General features: G+C 38.5%; 1 protein-coding gene across 1 annotated transcript in view; it reads right to left on the bottom strand.

Moving 5' to 3' along the window:
* The window catches only part of FBXL5 (F-box and leucine rich repeat protein 5), a 37,061-nt gene that overhangs the window by 2,140 nt on the left and 12,342 nt on the right, over positions 1-22,579 (bottom strand). Inside the window, exons 2-10 of the mRNA XM_075091844.1 lie at positions 21,049-21,264; positions 19,164-19,259; positions 18,159-18,342; positions 15,620-15,802; positions 13,005-13,130; positions 11,907-12,055; positions 11,629-11,711; positions 9,243-9,968; positions 6,274-6,422 (exon numbers count right to left, since the gene is read on the bottom strand). Of these exons, the coding sequence (XP_074947945.1) occupies positions 6,274-6,422; positions 9,243-9,968; positions 11,629-11,711; positions 11,907-12,055; positions 13,005-13,130; positions 15,620-15,802; positions 18,159-18,342; positions 19,164-19,259; positions 21,049-21,264 (1,912 nt within the window). The remainder of the gene's footprint in view (positions 1-6,273; positions 6,423-9,242; positions 9,969-11,628; positions 11,712-11,906; positions 12,056-13,004; positions 13,131-15,619; positions 15,803-18,158; positions 18,343-19,163; positions 19,260-21,048; positions 21,265-22,579) is intronic.

The following is a 22,579-nucleotide window of genomic DNA, read 5'->3' as shown; positions in this document are numbered from 1 at the left end:
GGAATACTCAGTATACTTTAATATCGCTCTCCATCCTGTTCTTGCTCGTTTTAGGAATGTTCTTCCTCATGCCCATAACTGGAACGTAGAAACTGCCCTTCAGGTCTGACCAGCGGTCCATCTAAGCCTACCTTCATCACTGGCAACAGCAAGTCTTATCCAGGGAGACCATACAAGCCTGCCATGCATACCTTTTGTATCTCCGCAGCACCCCCAACTGTTGTAGCAGGGACACCAAAGTCCATTCACTTCAGTATTTGCTTATGGTGCAGTTGTGTATGCAAGCATTTAACCTCTTTTTGAACCTGCCCATACTAACCGCTTCCACCACCTCCCACGGGACCAAGTTCCAGCAGTTCACTACACTGTACATCTGCTTTAAATCAGTCGCCTACTCATTTCACCTACCGTCCCTGAGCTCTAATACTGCAGAATTTGGAGAGTTGCTGTTGCACATTCACCTCATCTACTGCCTTCCCAGTTCTGTACACAGTCACCCCCCTTCCTGCCTTCTCATTCCCATATTGAAACATCCCAGCCTTCTGACTGTCTCCTTGCAAGACAGCTGCTCAGTTCCCTAACTCTTTTCAGTAAAGCTCTTCTGTATCTTTGGTAACTCCATTACGCACACTCCTCAGGATGGGGAGACCAAAACCGCATGCAGTACTCCGAATGTGAGTGCCCCAAGGCTTTCAGGACCACGCAGCAACACCCTCGATAGATATTGTTTTCAACACCCTGTCGATGCATAACATCGGTGGCTTTTTTGGCTGCTGCTGCAAACAGGAAAGATCTCAGAATTAGCACCAACAGCTCTCTCAAATCATTGTCTCCACAGTGCAACTGCCAGCTCCAAATTCAGTGTCATGCAATCAGTTTGATTATTCCCAACCACCCAGACATATAACCATACATACAGCTATACTGAAGCTCATAGAAGTCCTTCTGGAAATCTTCAGTACCACTATCATTACCTGAGGCAGTGCAATACCACTCAAAAACCTGGAAATTACTGCATACATTTCTTAGACCACAACAGCAATGGAAATGAGGAGTAAGACTGATCACAGCACAGAACTCTTGGGGAGGGGGGGGATGAGGAGGGATGTCACCACCCAGATTGCTGTCCACCCTGAACAGTGACCATTAAGCCCTGCCCTTGCTTCCTCTCCTTTAATGAGCTTTCAATTTTTAAATTTAAACTAGTCTTACAGCAACTTAGAATCTCAAAAACTTAGAAACTTGTAAGTAAACTGCATCAGCTGAAAAGTTTATAGGTTCATTTCCTAATTTATTAGGCACTGAATTACAAATGGCATTAGCCACACCACAGTGAAAATTCACCCTCCTTCCTATGCTGCATTTCTTGTCCCACGTCTAATCATCATACCATCACAAGCTTTCCTCTCCTTTACAGCCTCTGACAAACAACTCTGATGGAATGTTCAGGGCTCAAACCTCATCTCCCAGAATCTCCCCCCCCGCCCCCCATATTCTTTCTTAGCCTCTGCAGGCAATTCCCGTAACTTGGAGAGTATTTTATGCTCTTATTACAACAAGGTAGTCAGTGTCATTAATGGTTGTTTTAACAGTAAGGCTATTTGGTTATGAATAATTTCATTTATGTTTTGATATAAAAAACTGATCTCCTCCATCACAGGTCATCTGTCTCCTCTATAAATGCCCTAGCCCTCCTCAGCTTCCTCTTTTCACGTGCAATACAGATAGGATCAAAATACCTTTTCTTTTGATAGCCACAAAAAACATTTCCCTAACTTTTATTTACTACAACTGACTTTTGGCTACACTTCTTTGGTTTCCTAATCTCTGATTTCCCCAGTCTTTGCTACTGACCTCATTTGGACTGGACTTTGTTTTCAAACTATCTCTGTTGAAATTCAAATGACCTCTTTAATCTTGCCAAAACCCACTCTCTCCTGTTTTCTTTGGACTCTATCTACAAGGTCTCCAATTCGTCTTACCTCACTGATGCACCAGGTTAAGCAGTATGATAACTGCACACAGTTCCCTTATGTATTGCCCAGTGAATGAGATGATCATTTCAGATCTTACGGCAGGGCTGAATCACTTTCAGAAGGGTCTCTCTCTTTATACTGACTGTGAAGACTTAATGAGTGCTAGCAATGAAGTGCCTCAAATGTGTTTTGGGCTGGTTCACCTGGGAAAGCGAAGTTAATCAGATTCTTGTCTAACCTGCCACAGTCTACATTACTGGTTTAGCTACCTCTGAATTGGATTATCATAATGCTCTTCACATGCACATCTGCTTGCTCAGATGCTTGAGGTGACCCAGGACAGAGGTCTGCTTACTCACAATGAACAGCTCTCACTGTTTTCAAATAAAAGTACATGTAAAAACATCTGGCAATGTAAGAAAAGAGCACAGCTGTTTTGATTACTCCATTTTGCTACATGTACTAGTAAAACCAAAATTAGTCAAAAGTTCCTAGAACGTTAGGCATTTCACCAAGAATACATGACAAGCCAGACCAACACCATGGTGGAAGAGCCACTCCAGCCAGGACAACTGGCTGCCGCCACCACCACATCCCTTCAGCCAGTTGTTCTAGCTCTCGCCTGTGGCAGCAGAAACATTCACACGGTCTACAGCAAGATGGATCCCTGACCCATCTAGGAAGGAGAAAAAAAAGCTACACCAGGTCTTCACTGAGTTCACCAAGCAGCCGCCCAAAGACTAATGCTGGCCACAGGAAGGCAGTAAGAATGAGCTGGGAGGAACAAAGGCAGTCAGGAAAGACAGTTCTTTTTCACAGCCACCAGCAGCGAGAGGTTCCACCATCAACACCATGTACTGTATTTGATGGTAATGTAGCCAAAGTAATACATTACAGGGGAATTACAAAAAAGTGATCAAATTAAGCGTTAGTTTTAAAAAAATATATATAAAGGCAATATTAAATTCAAATCTGAGTTTACTGAGTGCTACTCTCTATCAGCCTTTGGTAAAGTTACACTTAGAGACCTTTATGAGAGCACCTTGGTTATCCACAGAACTTAAAGGGAGACCAAACACTTGATGTCTAACAATGCATTCCCATATAAATCTACACACAGGAGTCCATAAATCTTAACAGAAATTGCAAAGTCTTTGCTCCATTGCTGGAAGACAGATCAAGCTAGGACCAATGAATTTCTAAAACGCCAGAAAAGAGCGAATCGTCAGAATCACAACTTTGTTTCACTAATACCCTATTTCTTTAGTTACAACACCTGAGAAATACATCATAAAACACTCTGGAAACTGAATCATAGTCAAAAGCGGAAATAAGCTACTGCTACAGAAATTAGGGAGCTCTATTTTCCTAACCCTGAAGCTGACAGTACTCCAGGCTTTAAAACAGAAAATACAGTAAGGAGACTGAACACAGCTGGACAAAACAGCCTACAGGGAAATAGAAACTGTGAAAATGACAAGACATAACTCAAACATTGAAACTGTTCTTACCAAGTTCAGTGAGATTCACAATCAAATGCATTTTAGACATTAAATGAAATCAGCAATTAGAAGGGGTGTATACTGACAGATTTGTTTTCAGCTGCAGCTGAGAGTTATCTAACTCCAAGTCTCCAGTGTTGAGCAAAACATCGGAAGAGATTCTAAGCATTAGTATACAAACCAAGAACTGAAGTCATGCTAAGAGTAAACAAACAGAAAACAAGCGTGTGGAAATTCATGGTCTCTGGTCATAAAAACTGCATGATATTACTGCTGTGCAACAGCAGTCTGACTCAGACGCAACTAAGTCTAACCAGTCTAATCACAGCTGCTCTACTTTTTTAGTTTTAGTCTACTGAAAAGGTAGCACAGCTACGGTTAGAGCAGCACTTGCAATCAAAATCTGAAAACTGCATACAAACATGCCTACAAACAAGTCCAGCAAGCCCTCCACAAAGAAAATCCAATGAAGCTGTGTGTAAGGACCACTGTTAGGCTCAGTGTTTGTAGAAATAAATCTGAGAATAGGCTGTAGGTTAAATTAAAGCCTTTATATGTCAACAGACAACAAAGTGGTATCTTTATTATTCAAAGATGGCTAAATTCCATGCTGTTGCTTCCATTTTGTTCTGCAAACTGACGGGTTTTCCAACATGATCCCAGAACAAATCTCCTTCCCCGAAAACAATCCCTGATAAGCTGGTGGGCAAAGAAAATTATGAAATTATTCTCTACATGCTTAGAGACCAGTAATCTTTGTGCAGCAGTTAATAATACAATCTATATAAGTGCAAACATAAACAGCTTCAGACATGGATTAATTTAAATGAAACAGCTAGTGCTTTCCCTGAAGTTACTTTAGAAATACCGAAAGATACAGAAATAGTTCAAGCTCTCACAGAAATCCTGCTGCCCACAGAGTGGAATAAGGCATTAATTTCACACTGAATAGGCCTCTCATAATGAAGTTTGAGTGAAAATAACTGCAGGGGATTCAGTTACAACAGGTTATTTTGCATTTCAGAGTTTCGCTAGGACACCCCTGTAAGTTTTTAATCAACTTCCTTGAAGAAAACAGTCACAAACTTCTGAGATGCTACTATTTCTCAACAGATGCAAGACGATAGCCCCACTCTCCTGTTGATTTCTCTACAGGAGTAACTGTTCATTCAAAGGCATGCACGATGCTTTACAGGACCAAGCAGAATTTATAAGCTCACAGCTTCCAGCAGGCAGTAGAAGGAGGGAAATAAATAGGAAGAGGATCAGGACAACTTTATAGAATATTTCCAAAAAGTATTCTGTTTAAATATAAGTAATTCCTTGAGGATATTATGGAACAGCCAAGCTGTAAAGCACTGGACTCACATAAGAGATTCTGGCTTTGTGAACTAACACTAAGACAACAGAGTATTTTAGGGACAAGGAGAGAAACACAAATGCCTAAACATAAACCAGAGCATTGAGTCTCATATTACTGACAGAAGCAAAAACAGAGGAAAAATAGCAAGGAACCAGATATAAAAGGAAAAAGGCTTCTAACGAGTCTTTGAAGACATCTTTAAACTCAGCACAACACAGGAAGGAGAGTCAGTGAGGGATTTCAGAAAAGGAACCTTATAATTTTCAGGTTGAAATGCGAGAAGATTTTTAAAAGCTGTAGTCTGGATGGAATGGGAGGAAACAACAAAATGCAAGTGTCTCAAAAACACCCAAAACAAAACAGTGTCAAAAAAGCACATAAAGTGCAAAAATTCTGGAAGTAAATATGATTTAATACTTTCACTTCTACTATTAGGATCCAATCCAAGTGCATCATCTTATATCAATTTCAGTGGATTGAATACCCAAATGTCAGTACAGATTGATTTACTTGTAGTACCAAAGCCTGTACCCCTGCTGTGGCTGTATCTCAGTAGAGATGCAAACTACCGAGCTGAACACCATGAACTACCAGGGAATATAGTTTTGTTTTACACAATTAGCTCTTATAATCCTGTGAACTCAATTATTATCCTCCTTTCCCCTTCCTTTCTGTTGCACTTACCTGTTTTAAATCCACACATGGAATACAAGTCACACCATGGTTCCCATCTCTAATGCTACGAATGCTTAGTGGACCTAACATAATAGGCTGAATTCCAGTGTGGTAAACACTGAAATGGCTTGCACCATAAATGTATTTTATGCATTTATCCACATCCTTCCCCAGCTCAGATCCATCCCTAAGTTCCTGACTCAAGCAAAACCAGAAAAACTAAATTACATTTTCCTTAAGAACACATGATGGTAGGATGAAAAATATCCCATACCAACATTACTATAATATGAGAGGAGATGTTTACATGGCAAAACACATCATTCCTTTCCTAAAAATCACTCCTTTGGTACCAATCTAATGGAGCCTCTGTCTGAAGTTACAACCATAAAGAAAACATACAACTACATGATTTACAGGGAAGATATGGAGAGGGAAAGTGTGTATTAGCTATATGGAGAACTACTTTCTAGCCCCTATTCTTTATGCTCAACTAAACTGTGAGATACATGGACTAAAAATGCTTTCCTAGGTAATACAGGACTGTACTAGTGTTAAGAAAAAGACCCTTAAAGAACAAATGAGGAAAAACTGACTTAACAGTTGTCATTTCGTAATTAATCTGTGATACTCAGTGCTACACAGGCAAGAAAAAACAAGCAGGGTTTTGGTGGTTCTTTTTGTTTTGTTTTCAAAAGTGTCCTTAACCAAACATTGCTCCCCAGAAAAGCGCCACATCTTCATAAAAAGACATTACCGTTGATGTTATCACAGTAGTAAAAGTGTTCATCGTTTAGAGACGGGCATGCAGAAACTAAATCCTGCAGGCCCGCACCAGTTACAGTGAGACAACCCGAGAGGTTAAGGTGTTCCAAATGCGGCAGTCCTCCTCCCAGAGTCAATGCCCTGTAAACAGACAGAAGAGCAGTGTTAAGGGCCTGCACAGCACTAGACTGACAAGTACTCTACTATGTCCCCAAGCCACAAACTTAATTGTGTCTTGTAGGGAAAAAAAAACAACCAAAACCCCACCAACCACAAAAACACGCCCCCCCAATATATCATGTAGTTTTAAATCTGGCAGTTCCATACCCTGTGAAGGGTACCACCCCTGAAGCTGCAGAACAGACCTGAAAAATGGACCAATTTCTGCAGAAACTAACAACTCCTCTGACAGACTTAAATGGTAAATCACTTTGTTTATGAATGACTCCAGAGATGACCCAGTATTCCAAAGAACTGCCAAGACGTTCTCTAAACCACCACTGCTTTTAGCAACTCTTCCAAGGTGAGGTATATTCCTCAACCCACCCTGAAAACCTAACACTCCCAAGCTTGGAACATTACACTCCCAAAAGTTTGAGTGTCTTTTTTTGTTGTTGTTAAATTTGTTTTGGAATCCAAATTTGTATTTTCCTAGGGCTGACAGCAGAGCCTCTCTTGGCCAACACACCACCTTATTATTCCCGTGGAATTCTCTATTTTTCCTCCAAGTCCAAGAGAGCTTGGCTGCTGATGCAACAGCCACACCTAAGCAATCACTCCATGTTGTTAGACGGCTTGCTTCTCTGTAAGCTCACAGGGCAGCCAGCCCAAATTCAATCACAAACAAGCTCACCTACCTGACAAAAACACCAGGCTTGAATCACCAAGCAGCAGATTCAAGCCAGGACATAAAAACTGAAAATGCCTTCAGAACATCACTGTACAACCTTCTCCTGTCAGCAGGCAGAAAGAGAACCGTTGACCACAAAACCAGAATGAACTGTCACAGGTTTCTACTATGAGGTTTCACTCTTTCCTCAAGGACTCAAACTGTTCTGGTGAGTGCAAGAAGCACTTGTTGCAGCACATTCTCAGCTCTTAAATACTGGTTTTTATCCAAAAAGCACCAACAGGAAATTGGCACCACAACTAAACCCTTTCCATGACTCAATGACCAAATCTCCCTTTGGTCCTAGATTACCAAGTCATGAAAAAACAGACCAATAACATGCAAATGACACACAGCAAGACTTAATCAGCACCAAGTGAAACCAGCAGTACCAGTCCACTCCACCACCTGAACAGCAACAAGCTCAAACAGAAAGCACTGCTACCTGAAGCTTACTCTGAGCAAGACTAACACTGGTGAGTGAAAATAGTACCACTACAGGAGACATTTGAACAGCTAGTACTTCTGAACGTCAAATGGGGATGAAGTCTCAAGAGGCACAAATGAATGCCAGCCGTGCCTCACACCTTTTCAGTTGACTACAGCACACAGTACAGGTAGGCATGAAGTCTTCCCACTCCAAGAAGCTTTAATTAGCCCTAAGAACTGCAGCACACCTGAGCAGGTGGCTGCAAGTACTCCAGCCTCATCCCATTTTCATTATGAAGCAGTAACTACATTTTTCTGACAATACAAAGTATCAGTGGCAAATATTATCAAACACAGGAAATGTTGTAGCTCTTGATGCCATCTCAGTGTTCAAGCCAACTGTTTTTCTCCTCCTTGAATTGCTATATGAAGTCATTTAACATGATGTTCTGCACACACAAAATTACCATAAAATCATTTAGGTTGGAAAAGACCCATAAGATCATCAAGTCCAATCATTAACCTAGCACTGCCAAGTCCACCACTATCCCACGTCCCTAAGCACCATACCTACACATCTTTTAAATACCTCCAGGGATGGCGACTCAATCATTTCCCTGGGCAGCCTGTTCCAATGCTTAATAACCCTTTTAGTGAAGAAATTTTTCCTAATATACAATCTAAACCTTGTCTGGTGCAACTTGAGGCCATTTCCTCTTGTCCTATTGCTTGTTACTTGGGAAAAGAGACCTACACCCACCTCACTACAACCCCAGTTCCCTCAGCCACTCCTTGTAAAACTTGTGCTCCCGACACTTCACCAGCTTTGCTGCTCTTTCTTGGACACACTCCAGCACCTCAATGTCTGTCTTGTTCTCAGGGGCCCAAAACTACACCCAGTATTCAAGGTGTAGTCTGACCAGGGCAGAGTATGGGGCAGATGATCACTTCCCTACTCCAGCTGGCCACACTATTCCTGATACAAGCCAGGATGCTGTTGACCTTCTTGGCCACCTGAGCACACTGCTGGCTCATGTTCAGCCGGTTGTTGACCAACACCCCCAGGTCCTTCTCCGCTGGGCAGCTCTCCAGCTACTCTTCCCCAAGTGTGTAGCATTGTATGGGGTTGTTGTGACCAAACTGTAAGACCCAGCACTTGACCGCATGACCTTGTTGAATCTCTTACAGTTGGCCTTGGCCCATCAATCCAGCCTGTCTGTAAATTATGTCATTATCCAGACAGGCTAAATGAGATGTTACTCCAGCTTTATAAAGTTTCAAGCATATTGACAGGCATAATAAAAAAAAAAAACCTCAGTGAAGCAACCCAATTTCTTAACAAGAAATCACTAAATATCAAATCTAAAAGCATTAATACTGCCTAGAACAGCAAATATACAACAATACTTGACTTCAGAGATTACATCTAAAAATATGTATTTTTTAAATCCTCAGAGGAAAAGCTGGAGCAAGTTTTCAAGTCTAGTACCATAAATATGTTAAGATGCAAAGACAACTTAAAACTTAGAGTTTCTTCAATAAAAATGTTTCTACTGAAACTAGGCACATTCACCCAGAATGACCCAACAAATAAAATCAGAAAAAATGCACTGCAGCAAAATAGCTCAAAAATATCTCCTCACCTGAGAGCACGGTCTGTGACCTGGTAACATCCAGACAGACTGAGAAACTGAAGAACTCGTGCAGTCTCTTCATCTGTTTTTTTACTCCCAGAGTATGCAGAGTCTGTTTTCTCTGACTGCTTAGTCCTTGCTGGTTTTTTACACAGTGCAGAGGACTCTGGAAGTGCTTGAATAGTTCTTAGTGCTGTCCCAGCACAACAAAATGAGTGACCGCAGTAAATCAAGTCAGTAGAAGCACAGTGCTGCTGCCACCCTCTAGTCCTTAAGCCATAAATGTCTCTACTGTAGCAAGATGCAGAACAACTAATATGGGATGTTGGTTCCATAAGACAAAATCCTTCAACATTTCTGTGTCTCCACTCTGCAGCATCTTCAATGTCAGCTAAATCATCTGCATCAAGCATCCACACATAAGCAGAACTGAAGTTTTCTGAGCCGTCAGGTTTAGTCCAATGCTGCTCACTATCTCCTGCTCCCTCAAAGAGGTTCTGATTGTTGATTTCACGCAAACAATTATACTTCTTGTTGGACTGCAGACTAATCTCTCTGTTTTTCCACAAAGTCTTAGCATGCCTGTTTCTGCAGCTTTTCAGAATACCCCTGTTATGGTGACTTGATATGATACCCAGTGCTCTGGACATCCTCTCTATAGCCACATCTGTGATTTTTTCACATCCAGACAGATCAAGGTGGCGTAGATTTTGACAACAGCCAAGTGAAGACCAACTAAAATCAGGGAAAAAAGTGGGCTGGTTGGTTGGTGGGGTTTTTTTGGTTTTCTTTGGGTGTTTTTTTTTTTTAGTTTTTGTTCAGAAACATGTTAAGGCTAAATATGCAAAAGAACATTTCATAAGTAAAATACTTATATTAATTCACAGAATATTTCAAGAAAATACCCCAGAGGCAGGTTAGATTTGACACTCCAAGAGCTGTATATATGGCTAGAAAAACTATGTCGAAAGAAATGTAAAATGAATCATGAACCTGTATTTTTCCATGTACTAAGACTTAGAAGTCGTCCAGATTTGCCATACATTGAACAAATTTTGAAATAGCAGGTGAGACTGCAAGCACAACATACATGTGAAAACAATTTCAAAAAGCAGCTTATGCTGTGTATGATGCAGTTACCAAGAACCATCTAAGATACTAGGCACGACAGTTAACTTCTCAGAAGGCTGAAAAAAACCTTACTGAACTAGCAAATTGCCCCCCTTCCCCGACTAAAAAAACCCCACCTGTGATGTAATATTCAGTTCAAAGTGTTTTAATAGCTGTACTTTCTAGTATTTGAGTTTTTCAAGCTTAGCTATTTATACATATTAGAATATCAGCGTACTTAAATCATCTATCCTCCTGTCATTTCCCATCTCTTTCAGGGAGAATAGCTGGATTCCTGAAACATACTCTGTGTACAGTATTAATTATTCCATAAAAGTAATTACAATTAGAGAAGTTAATGATACCAGACTTTCTCATATTAACAAAAAGTCACCCCTTCAGCCTTACCAACTGAAATAGAAATTTGTTCTACAGTAATATTGCACATTATTAGCTATAAAATTATACAGCTGATTTAAATGACCTATCCATAGTTAATGTTAACTATCATTTACTTTCCATAAGTGATTACTTATATTTACAGCAAGCCAAACTCTTTTTTAATTACAAATTGGGGTGTTGGAAATATATGAGGAACAGCAAATAATGTTTCACTAGGGATTGCCAAAAGCTCACAAAAATTGATTTCTGAGCCACTTCTTGAACAAGCTGTAGAACATTGTTACCAGCATCCATGCTGATAAAATCTTCTGTGTTGTTAACACAGAAAGCTTGAGAGCACCGTATGATTTAAGTGTTAAACACAAACAGCTGAGTTTCAGTATCACAATAAGACCCATCAGTGCAGGCTCTGCATCCATGCACCACCCCACTGACATCAGTGAAATCTCTGGGGTTATTACATCTAAGCCTTAGAGCTTCTCCCACCATTTGATCCGTGTCTTATATAGCAGTATTCCAAACACTACCAGCTCTATTGGACCAGGAGCTACCACAACTGAGTGACTCCTCAAAAATCTATGGACAGTTTCAAGTTGTTAATACTAGAACGCAACATAATTATTGTTATGGATAACTACACGCTTATAGGTAATACATAGCCAATAGTGAAGACAGAGCATTTTACATGGCCATTACAAAGTTACACACTTCACTTCTGTTTCCATTGTTTTGTTAACTCTGGTTTAGTTTAGTTATGTGTGAACCTTGACTGTGACGTCTCTATTTCTCTCTATATTGGCAATGGACTAAGACACATTTGAATGTTTTTCACACCCCAAAAAGCTGGATTCCCCCCCTCCGAGGGAAACAACAGTTATCTAACCTTTCAAACGCAGAGTCTGAAATATCAGTTTGAGTGAGATCCAAATATTCCAAATTGGGGCAAAGCTCCAAGATCTGTCTAACCTGGAGAAAAAAGGAAAATAATCAAACACATAAGCCAGTAAGGCTGCACACAGTGTCAAGAGACAACATATGAATTAACATTCTCTTGAATTGCAACTCATTTTCACTACCTGAACGTTTTAAACTCAGACACATCAGTTATTAATTAGAGGCTGAATAGCCACAATTATTAAATGCCAGTTTCAAATTACATACCATTTTGCTAGATGCTGCAGAACTATAGGCCAATACCAGTGTCTTCACTGAAGAGCCTACATGCGGGAGGACATTATGAATTAAGCCATGAAGTAAACGTTTTTCCATTTGTGCTATATTAATAGCAAGTGAATCTTCAGCTGCTTCTTCTGCAAAATAAAACCAGAAGAGAAAGACTTAAAATGTGCTTTGAGTAATTTGGAATTCACATTGCCATCTTACATGAAACAAGTTATCAGGAAATTAAAGAAGGCTTAACAAGGCGTAAGTTTCAGAAACTACCTTACATTAAACTTTTGCTGAACTGTCACTCAACATACTACTTAAGCCCCATCTTTAAAAACTATCTGCTTGTCTTTCTGGAAGTCCTGAAGAGTTTTAGCTCTGACAGCAAGTAAAAGCAGTAAGAGTCTTAATAGTTATCATTAAAGGACTTGAAGAAATATTTACTACAGATTATGTACTGCTCAGGGCTGTCTGGGGCAGCTGTTTCCACCAACTTGCCTTATACATTGGAATATTATCTCACGGAGCATTTCATATCCTGTAGTATAACAGCTTAAGGCAAATTTTAAATTAAGGCCAGAATGCTTTAGGATGCAAGATGATTCATCCAAACTTCCTGAACAGATGAAGCGTAGCGTTTACCTCCTCCCTAATTCCAGACACATCCCCATAATTCTTCTTCTACCTGCACTTATGTTTGCTCTCTCCTAGACAAATTAATTCAGCTCATTAAAACCAGCTGCCTGCTTCTACACACCATCACATGCCATTCCTCATTTTCTTCCACCCAGCTGGGAGTCAGGATGACATGAACATGAGGAAAGAGAACACTCCTTTCGGAAACCTGAAGTAATTGCTAGGCAGACCTTCCTAAGTTCTTTTCTACCATGTGGCTTAAAAAGCATTTAATCTAGACAGAATGTAAGTACTACTGCATTTGTCATTATTTTAATGTACTGTAATCAACTATGAAAAAAAAAAATCTGTATTTTAAACTAATTTTGCAGAAAAGATTCCATTTTAAACATTTATTTTTTTACAGTTCTGTCATCTTTAGGGGAAAAAAATTCACCAAAACCAGAATTTACCTACCAGATTCATCTATGTCAGCATCTTCATCCCATTCTTGGAAAGCACGACTTTCATCTTTTCTATTTTTCACCCATTCCTCATCAGGTTCCATCTCAAGATCTGCTGCAGGACCACTATACCAATCACCTACTCAACCCCCCCAAAAACGAAGGAAAAAAAAAAAACAGAAAGAAAACCAAACAAACCAGGAATTAAGACAAACTTCTCATCACTGCAGAAAATAGCAGTAAAATTCTCAGCATACTGCGACCTGACCTAAAGATATAAATTAATTTTTCATTGATCTCAGTTAAGGTTGGACTGAACCTTGACATAATTAGCATTTGATTTATATTTTAAAGCTTCAAAAGATTCCTGGAACAGTTTCAGTACTGTTACAGAACTCACAGCCTATTATGCTATTCCGAGACACGCCTGTTGTCCTTATTTTCTTAGTAAGGACCAACATGCTTGCAAAAGTAACAGAAACAATTACAGAATATTTGGACTACGTAGGTGCTGAAGTTCTTTCTGGTAGCTAAATTAACTGTCAACTTTTGGTATAACACTTGGTTTAAGACATTTCTGTTTTCCTCTGGAATCTCACAAATATACAGTCAGCCAGGATGTACATTATTAGCCTGTTTTTAGCCAGTGCACATGGCAACTCCAGGATCAAGAAACCCACGTTCCAGAAGTAGCCCACTTAAAACAACTATGCAATACTCAATTATAACATACATATGACTCAAATCAATAAACAGTAATTTTTTAGAACATCTGCATGAACATGAATAACAGCTCCACTGTTTTAGCTGGTATGGCAACCCCTTTCCACAAGGGTTAGTTACTGCACAAGTGTAATTTACTTCTAGTTTGGGTATATTGTAGTGTTGGGCTTGGTATAAGCAGGTCTGCTGCCTCCCTCAGCATACACACGCTTAAAACAGAAACAGCTTATCCTGCTATCTCACTAGAGAGGGATACTACTACCCCCAAGGGAAGAACAATCCCTGCTGAGTGGTTTCTAAAGGAATAAGGTTTCTTATAAGAGCAACCCAGTGACAATGAAATCTTGACTGTCAATCAACTGTGAAGCAAAAGGTTTTGGTAACATTTCTCATCATCTTTAACTCATCTTTGTAATATATAAAAAGCCTCAGAAAACCTCTCTGTATTAGGAAAAAAGTTAAAAATTTAACTAAGCCTGTGGTTTTACGTTCTTTTTTCCCCCCCTCTGGCAGTAAATCCTATTTGAGAAGCTTCCACCCAGTTTAGAGCAATCGTGCACAAACAACTGTAATCGTATAGGCAGTACTTCAAGAGACTACCTTCCTGTTGTCCCGAAAACAGGTTTAGGAATATCATTTTAAGCAGTTGCCAATTATCTCTTTTGCATAGCACTGAATCATCAAGACAACTAGGTTTTAGACAAAAATTATAATTTAACAGTTTAAATGCTGAAACCCGTTCTCTCCACTCTTTTGCAGCTCAGGGACCAACCTATTCTTGCCGGTAAGATCTATCCAACCAAAAAAAATTCATTCAGGCCCAAAACTCATAACTCCTCTGTGCCTTGTACAGATTTTACAAGCCATAAAGGTCTAGCCAGAAAGAAGATTTTAGCTTTTATGTAACTCGAATTTGAAGTTATACATTGTTACCGTACTCTCTTAAAATCTTACAAAGACACATAAAATACAGTTTTTTAAACAGCACAGATGGTCTCCTTTTTACTCAGCTACACTGACGTGGTAGCAATTGTGAAGCCTGGAATGCCATAGTCCAGTGATTTTTTAACACTCAAATATGAACAAATACAAATAGAAATATTTAAAGCTACAAATACGCTCTGACTTGTAAGTGGCCTCATCGGAATACACAGCATTTCGTCTATTTGAACAAGTACTTTTGAAAAGGTTACAATTAAAAATTTTCCTATTGAGAAGTAACAGGAAAGTCTGAGAAACAGAAGTTATAAACAAAAAAAAACCACCACAAACAAAACTACTTACTCTTTACTGCAGTAGAAGTTATTGAAGTAATATATCTAAAGAATTAACAGTAAGGCTAACATTCATACAGTTTTCTTTGAAGTGTGAACATAAACAGCGAGAACAGATTGTGAGGAAGTCTTAGAACTCCATTTGTTTGAAACTTCCATTCTGCAGTGATGTCTGAATCACAAGACAGACCTCAGAGGAGAGCATACTAGTCAGGAACTAACACAAGTAGGTAATATTATTTCTACCTAGTAACCTAATGAAATAAAAATATTTCAAATAATTCAAATCCCCTTAGATTCTTAAGTCATAATTAAGACGATGTATTAGCGATACACTTGTTAGCATTCATACAAGCAAACAAACCTCAGTAAAACTAATCAACAGTTTGTACACAAGAACCACTCATGAGTTACATCCAAGACAACTTTTACTTTCTTAATTCTACAAGATAGAAGTACATTTTGGGGATTTTTAACATTTAAGCAAGTTACAGGGCACTACCCTTGCCAGAAGCATGCTCAGCTGTCAGGTTCATTGTACATGACAGCCTATACTAAAACATGCTCTTCTATTGGCTCAGAAATTCTCATAATGGACATGCTGTCAAAGGAAGAATTAAATTTAACTTACCTCTGGCCCAACGAACAGGGTAAAGATGTTTCCAGAGAGATCCAGTTTTAGCCAGCTGTGACCATTCAGTGCTTACTTGACTACACTGACATAACTCTTGGGGGTTAAGGTAACTGAAAATGGTCAGCATTACTTCAGGAGGAAGATTAGTAATATTTGTAGTGTGCCCTGTTACTTCGGTTTCTGAAACATAGAAAGTGTGTGTTAAGTGAAGCACAGCCTCACAGCTTTAAATAATAGTGGAACTCACATTTTGACTAGGATGATGAAAAAATCGTGTCTGGAAAACAATTTTAATAATTGTTTAGGAAAATAGTTGAAAAAATACAAGTCACTTCAGCTTTAAAAACCTTTCACTGTGATACCACCTTAAACAAACAAAGAAACCCCAGCTGTTTTCTGTTTGCCATTTTCTCAACTTGCTAGTTTTTTTCCAACCCTGGGAAAACCCAAGGGTGCAAGAAGCCCTGGACAAAAGTAACCACCTGCTACTCAAACACAGCAAGATAAAAGCAGTATCTGCTATAAATGAAATGCTTTAAAAGAATGCCGTGTATCATAGATTATATATACACACCTGCTTTGCCACATTCCCAGGAAACAGTACTAGCACACAGAATCTACCAGCTGGGACCACTCCCAGTGAAAGCGCTCAACCTCTTGCCTGGGACACAGCAAGACATCCACGCTTCACTCTTTGCAGCTGTCTCATATTTTATTTCTAGCTTTAACTGCTAGCATGGACAATTTTAACTTCCCAATGGTGACAAGCCATTCAGGTTGGAAGGTAATACTAAGTATTAAGTTAGAGGCTAAAATTTAGCCACTGTAATTAGTACTTCGATGGACAGCAGTGGGAACCATCTCCAGCAGCTCTCCCTTATCACCATAGTACAAGGAGAACTGCGAACTGCATAAAATAACAAATGAAATGCTTTGGTTAGTGGGGTTTTTTGCTGTTTTAAGAGAATTTTTAAAACTTTGTTTATGGACAATTTACTTGAGAAAAAGTACTTCTAAAATAGTTTTCAGGAGTCCTTAGAAATAGCACATTTCACAAAGTAGTAGGGATTTAATTTTAAAGTTAGGACTTAAAGTATGTAAGAGTAGAGTGAGACATAGATCAGGTTTCCTTTCACAAAGAAGCTCCAGAAGCAACCATAACGTAAACTTTACTGTGTGATAGTCTCTTGCTATTTCAAAAAAATATAATTAGATACAGTTCCACTTGATAAATCAATATATTTGTATACCTGGCAAGTCGCTGCAGGCAAACAACAGAGAATGCAGCAAACTCACTAAACCATGCACACTGTAAATGCAGTAACTACACTAAAATGCAGTTAGAACTACGCAGGACCACAAGCTGCATTATTTTCTTCCTTTTTTTTAAAAAAAAAAAAAAAAAAAAGGAGGCAGGACACATACTTTCTTCTCCCTAAAGTCTAGAACACAACCATTGCAGAATTATCACTGTCCCAAAACTGCTATTCCAGCTAGACTTAACAGCAAATAATGCCATAAGGCTACTTCTGTCAAGTTCATCTGTTCAGACTCAACAGTATTTCACACCATGGGCCATGATCTTTTTTGAAGGTTTCACCTGGAGGGCAGAAAACGACCAGTTCAGTTCATAGAAGTCAAGTTTCATAAAAAAAAAAATCTGATTACAGAGTAGTTTTTCAAGTTCTTCTAATAAGAGCACCACATCTTATCAACACCACAAAGCCAATTCATGAGGGCTTGCTCTATTTATCAGGCTAACACCCACTATTACACTTTTCATACAGTAATTCCCCTTCTTTGGGGCATCAACTCGTCATTAGTTAAGAGTGAAAACTGCAAACACAGACAAAGTCAGCTGCTCCAACAGTCATAAAACAAGCCTGAACTGCACTTTAGTAGTTACCCATTTATTCATCAGGAAAGCTAGTTAGAGAAGAACACAAACTAAATATCTACTTCCAGAAGGCACATTTCATCTGACCTACTGACACGCGGCATGGATTCATTCCCTTGCATCACTCCACAGACACAGGTTCTTCCTCTCTGATTCCTGAGAGGCCCAGGGAAGTTAGGTAGTGGAGTTGGGGAAGGTGAGATGCTTTTAATTTGTAATATTGTCAATTGGCTAACTATTCTGTGTTACTAAACCATCAACAGAAAAGCTTACCAAAACAGTCCTAAAAACCAAGAATTAAATTCAAGATCTGCAAATATAAAATATAATCTCAATGGAAGTATGAAATTAGAATTAATTACTTTTTTTTTTAATTATATCAACTATTACCAAGGGAGGGAAGGGAGAGGAAGAAGGTTGAGAACAGGCAAACAGTGAAGTAGTATCTACATTACAACCTGCCAAGAAGCCTGTATCAAACAGTGAAGTTCATGAAGTTTCAAAAGTGGTTTGAAGAAATTCCCATTTTATAAAAACTATCTTATCTGCCAGTACATAACTTCAGGTATGTCACCGGTGCAGCTTTTTAGATAAAAATTGCAGTCCAAAAATTACTTTAACTTTAATTAGATGCTTCACCTCGATCTGCCTTCTCATCCACAGAATACTTAAAGACCTTCTGAAGCTCTTCTGCTTGATTCCACTTACTGAGACCTCTGAATTCTGCAGCCTCCTTTTGTGAGCAGTGCTGTGCAATTACTTTCTTCTTAATATCTTTCAATTCTTCGTAAGTAAAGTATTCCATCAACATTGGCTGAAAAACCTAAAGCAAAAGAAAAAGGGGAACAAAAAAATGTCTGGTGTTGACAGAGATAGTTGATAATGCAACACAGGCCTACCAACACAGAATTTCCTGTTTCAAATTCTCTCCAAGTATAACATGTCATACATTAAGTGAACCTAAGGACAAGATCATGGAAGTTTTGAGTTCCAGTCCTCTGCTTCCCATGGATCACTGCATAGTCTCAGGCAAGCTGTTTTAACTGTTTTCCCCAGCAGAAAAGGGAAGTGATTGAAGTTGCTTAAACTCTATAACTTATTGAGGTACTCACATGGAAGGCAAAGAGGCAAGGAAAAAAAACATGAGAAAAGATTTCTCTTGGACAGACTTTGGAAGATTTACTCTCTCCAGAAGATGCCTCCCAGTTTTTGGAAACCCATAAATCATCAGACTGGCAGTACTAGTCTGTTTCAAATGTAGGTCAGAGGCTGTTTGGGAGTGTCAGCTTGAGTCATGAAGCACTGATTTGCAGGACTTTTTTTTCCTTTAAGTTTTACTACACGTCCCCTTAAATGACTACCTGCTGCAAACAAATCCCAGCCCCAGTGGACTCTTGTTATAAATTTTTTTAAAGGGCAAGAATTTCATCATAAATGTTCAATATAGTCACTGCTTCAGAATGTGTCACTCTGCAGTCAGAGAACAGAACAATGACACCACAGTCCGGCATGCAAATTGGCATAGTAATAAAAACAGAGAACTGTGGAAAAAAAAAAAAAGAACCTCTAAGCCCTTTGTATCTATTCAGTCATTCCAAACCCCAAAGATGATCAACATAATATTTGAGGAAGATTTTTACCCACCTCCTCTTCCTCTTTCATATGAGGAAGGAAATCCCTGGTAAAGGCTTCCAATCTCTCCTTCAGCTGTTTCGCATAGTTCAGCTGTTCATATTCGTTCTGAAAAGAAAGCAAAGATTTATTTATTTATTATCTAATCTTGTCCATTCACTCAAGGGTTGTCAAATAAAAGCCCATTATGTCTTCCCCATGCATGCAGCATGCTTGCTCTATTTCATGGTAAGAATGTGTTCGCTTACAAAGTTTCACGACAAGCTGACAGTCTGTATTGGCCTGTTACTAGACAGAACAAAGTATTCCCTTCCTTCCTGATTCTGTTACCAGATATGAACTAACTTGTCTAATCACATCTTTACTTTGGAGCAAAGACCGAAGTCTACCAATCTATAGTCTCACCCAAAGTTCAAAGTAATAAGAGTAATCCAAGTATTTGCATGTTTTGCGTAAGAATTATCCTAGGATACAGCAGTTCATCTTTTAACTGCATAAATTCTACATTAGTTATTCTACAATTCTAGCTTCCAAATTACAATCAGGATTTACAGCTGGACACGCTTTATAGATATTTACTTTGGAAATGGAAAGAACTCTTAAATAAAGTAACTGACTCTCATATGTTAATCAGACCAACTTCAGCTATCAATCTGTTAGTTTGTTCTCTGTGCCAGTAATAAGCAGCTGGTTCTGAAGTCTGCCCATTAATTGCAACATACTGAAGTTCCTCACAGCTCTTACAGTAAATGTTCTAAGTTGGTTTTTTTTTTTTTCAAACTTCTACATCACAAACATCAAGAAATCCTGACTATTATAGAAAAAAGCTTAAGCGATCAGTTTAAATTGAACTAACCACAATCACAAAAAAAATTACAGTTAACCTATCTGAAGAGAGCTAGAGAATCTGTTTTTCCACACTTAAGTAGTCAAGTAACAGACTAACACCAGCGTCCTATCAGAGAAGCTACAGCACAAAGCCAAGTGTTAAATTTCCCTTCTCCTTCATTTTCTGATTCATTAATGGAAAAAACTTAAGACAAATTTTAAGGTTTACTATGCACAGGGAAAAAAAAAACTATTTGCAGGATTCCCAGGTCCAAATGCACTTTAGATAGTAAGATGAAACCAATTAACTGCATATTTAGTATTCTTCTTACTGAAAATAAGGACCATATGTACTAGAAATATAATATGGCATGAAAAATTATTACTGGAGACTATGGTTTTTAGAGTGCAGGAAGGGGGAGTTGAGTTGGGTACCCCAGAGGAAAGACACAGCAGCATTCAAGTAGGATTCTACTGGAGAAGAATTTAACAACTTTAAGTCATGGAAAAGCCAGCTGGAGAAATAACATCTAGAGTTTCTTGAGGACTGGAACATTAACAGCATTACTAAGCAACAGATTACTGGAAGGAGTACATGACTCACTAACAGAATAAAACAATGCCTTTTTTTTAAGTCCAGTAATCATCCCCATTTGTGACAATAATACAATCCTATGTGCCACAAAAAAAATACTCAGGGTTTCCTAACAAATTAATAAGAAACATTATTTCTATAGTCAGAAAGTGTTCTAACCAATTAGCAGAGGAGTCTTTGTATTTGAAACTTTCATGTTCTCCCTCCAAAACACCTCTGATTACGCAGTGATGGACTTATGTCACAAAATACACCTCTGAAAAGAATTTTTACTAGAAATTTAGTAACTGTGAGGAATGACAAAAGAATCTCTGTTCTGGACTGGAGAGTTTTCACTACTGTATCAAGAAACCACAAATGTTTCTTCTTCCTCATTAGTTTATTTGTAGAGAGTATTAAGAAAAGTTGAGGCACACTAATATGTAATCACAGCATGTTTTCCTTAGGACGCAATCCTTCTTATAGTGTACTTACCTTTACATTCTTTAACCCTTTCTCAAAGAGGCTAAGCATCTCTGAGAGTTTGTTGTCCGAGTGCACATTGTACACTGTCCGGCTACGTTGCTGAAGCAAACCAATGATACACTCATTTTCAATCTGCTCATGCATTTTAAATTCTTTGAATGTGGCATAAAGTGATTGCAGAAGAGCCCGAAAATCATTGTTGTTGGAGAAGTTGGTCTTGGAAAGCTAGAAGAAAGAAAAGCTCATAAAAAAATCAATTAAAATCATGTCAAGGTCAAGTTAAATCCTTAGAACAGGTATTAGGCTCCTGTTATTCATTGCTCCCATTACTTATAAAAAGCTGAAAACCTTCAGTTTTATAAAGAAAACTGGCGAAAATAAAAAATGAATTTGCAATTTGAACAAATTCAAAGACATCAAAAATGAGAGTAATGAATGCTTCTAATTTCAATCTTCAAGCACCACAGATAAAAATCAAAAAGATTCAAGTGCATAGATAGGTATATACATACACGTCTTCTATCTGAATAATAACTTTCCTGTAATTTGTCTAATTCATGCATTAAAATAAATTTAATACAACTTCTTCCAGAAGTGGGCAGAATTAATATTGGCATTTGAATACTAGGGATTAACAAACATTTATATAATATCCCTATTAATGACTTTTGAATTTTTTCACAGAATTCATTATTATTTTAACCTTCATGACCGACTTGCCACTTGATTTTTATTTGTTAACAGGAACCAACACAAATTCTACATAAAAACCTCAAACTTGTTTTACAACTTCCAAAAACTCATGCATGGTCATTTCACATATGGCTTACTGTTTTAATGAACTGTAAGAGGAAACATTCACACTCAAATTCTGTTAACTCCCCAAAATAAGTTAACAGAACAGTTTTACAGTGTTGTGGTTTGTGAATGATGTTTAAGTAAACCAAGGAATTTAATTGCACAATTCTGTTTTCCAACGGCAACTATGTAACTGCATTTCCCATCACAGGCTCTGAAGAACAAAAAACTGAAGCTATGGATTTTAGAAATATCACAAGGAATGAATAAGAACTACAGAAGTTTAACAAAGCATAATATATGCAATAATGTGCGTTACATTTAATCACACAATTTCTGAAGGCAACTGCCTCATCCCACATGGATGAACAGAGCTTAAGAAAACAGCATAGTATGATAACTTTTTAAAGGAAAGTCATCCTTGAGAGAACAATGCAGTTATAGCATTAGCTTTAAGATGACTGTAAAGTCGAAGTTGTTTTTAAGGAACATAAACCAATCTTGTGAAACCTTGTGGTAAATAAATGTAGAAAGATTTCCTGGTAGAAATCAAGGCACTCTCCACACCCTGGCAGGTAACTAAAAGGCATAGCCACTTCCCCAGATCTACATTTTAGTCCTTACCAAGAAGCCATTATCATAGCACCCTGAGCCTACCTTTAGGGACATCATTAGCCAGAAGGAACACCGAGTCCTACCAAGTGGACACAAACTATACTAGCTGTTAGAAAAGGTTCCTAAA

This window comes from Phalacrocorax aristotelis, chromosome 4 (assembly GCF_949628215.1).
Source record: "Phalacrocorax aristotelis chromosome 4, bGulAri2.1, whole genome shotgun sequence".
Lineage (NCBI taxonomy): Eukaryota > Metazoa > Chordata > Aves > Suliformes > Phalacrocoracidae > Phalacrocorax > Phalacrocorax aristotelis.
This window is presented reverse-complemented; position numbering and strand designations above follow the sequence as displayed.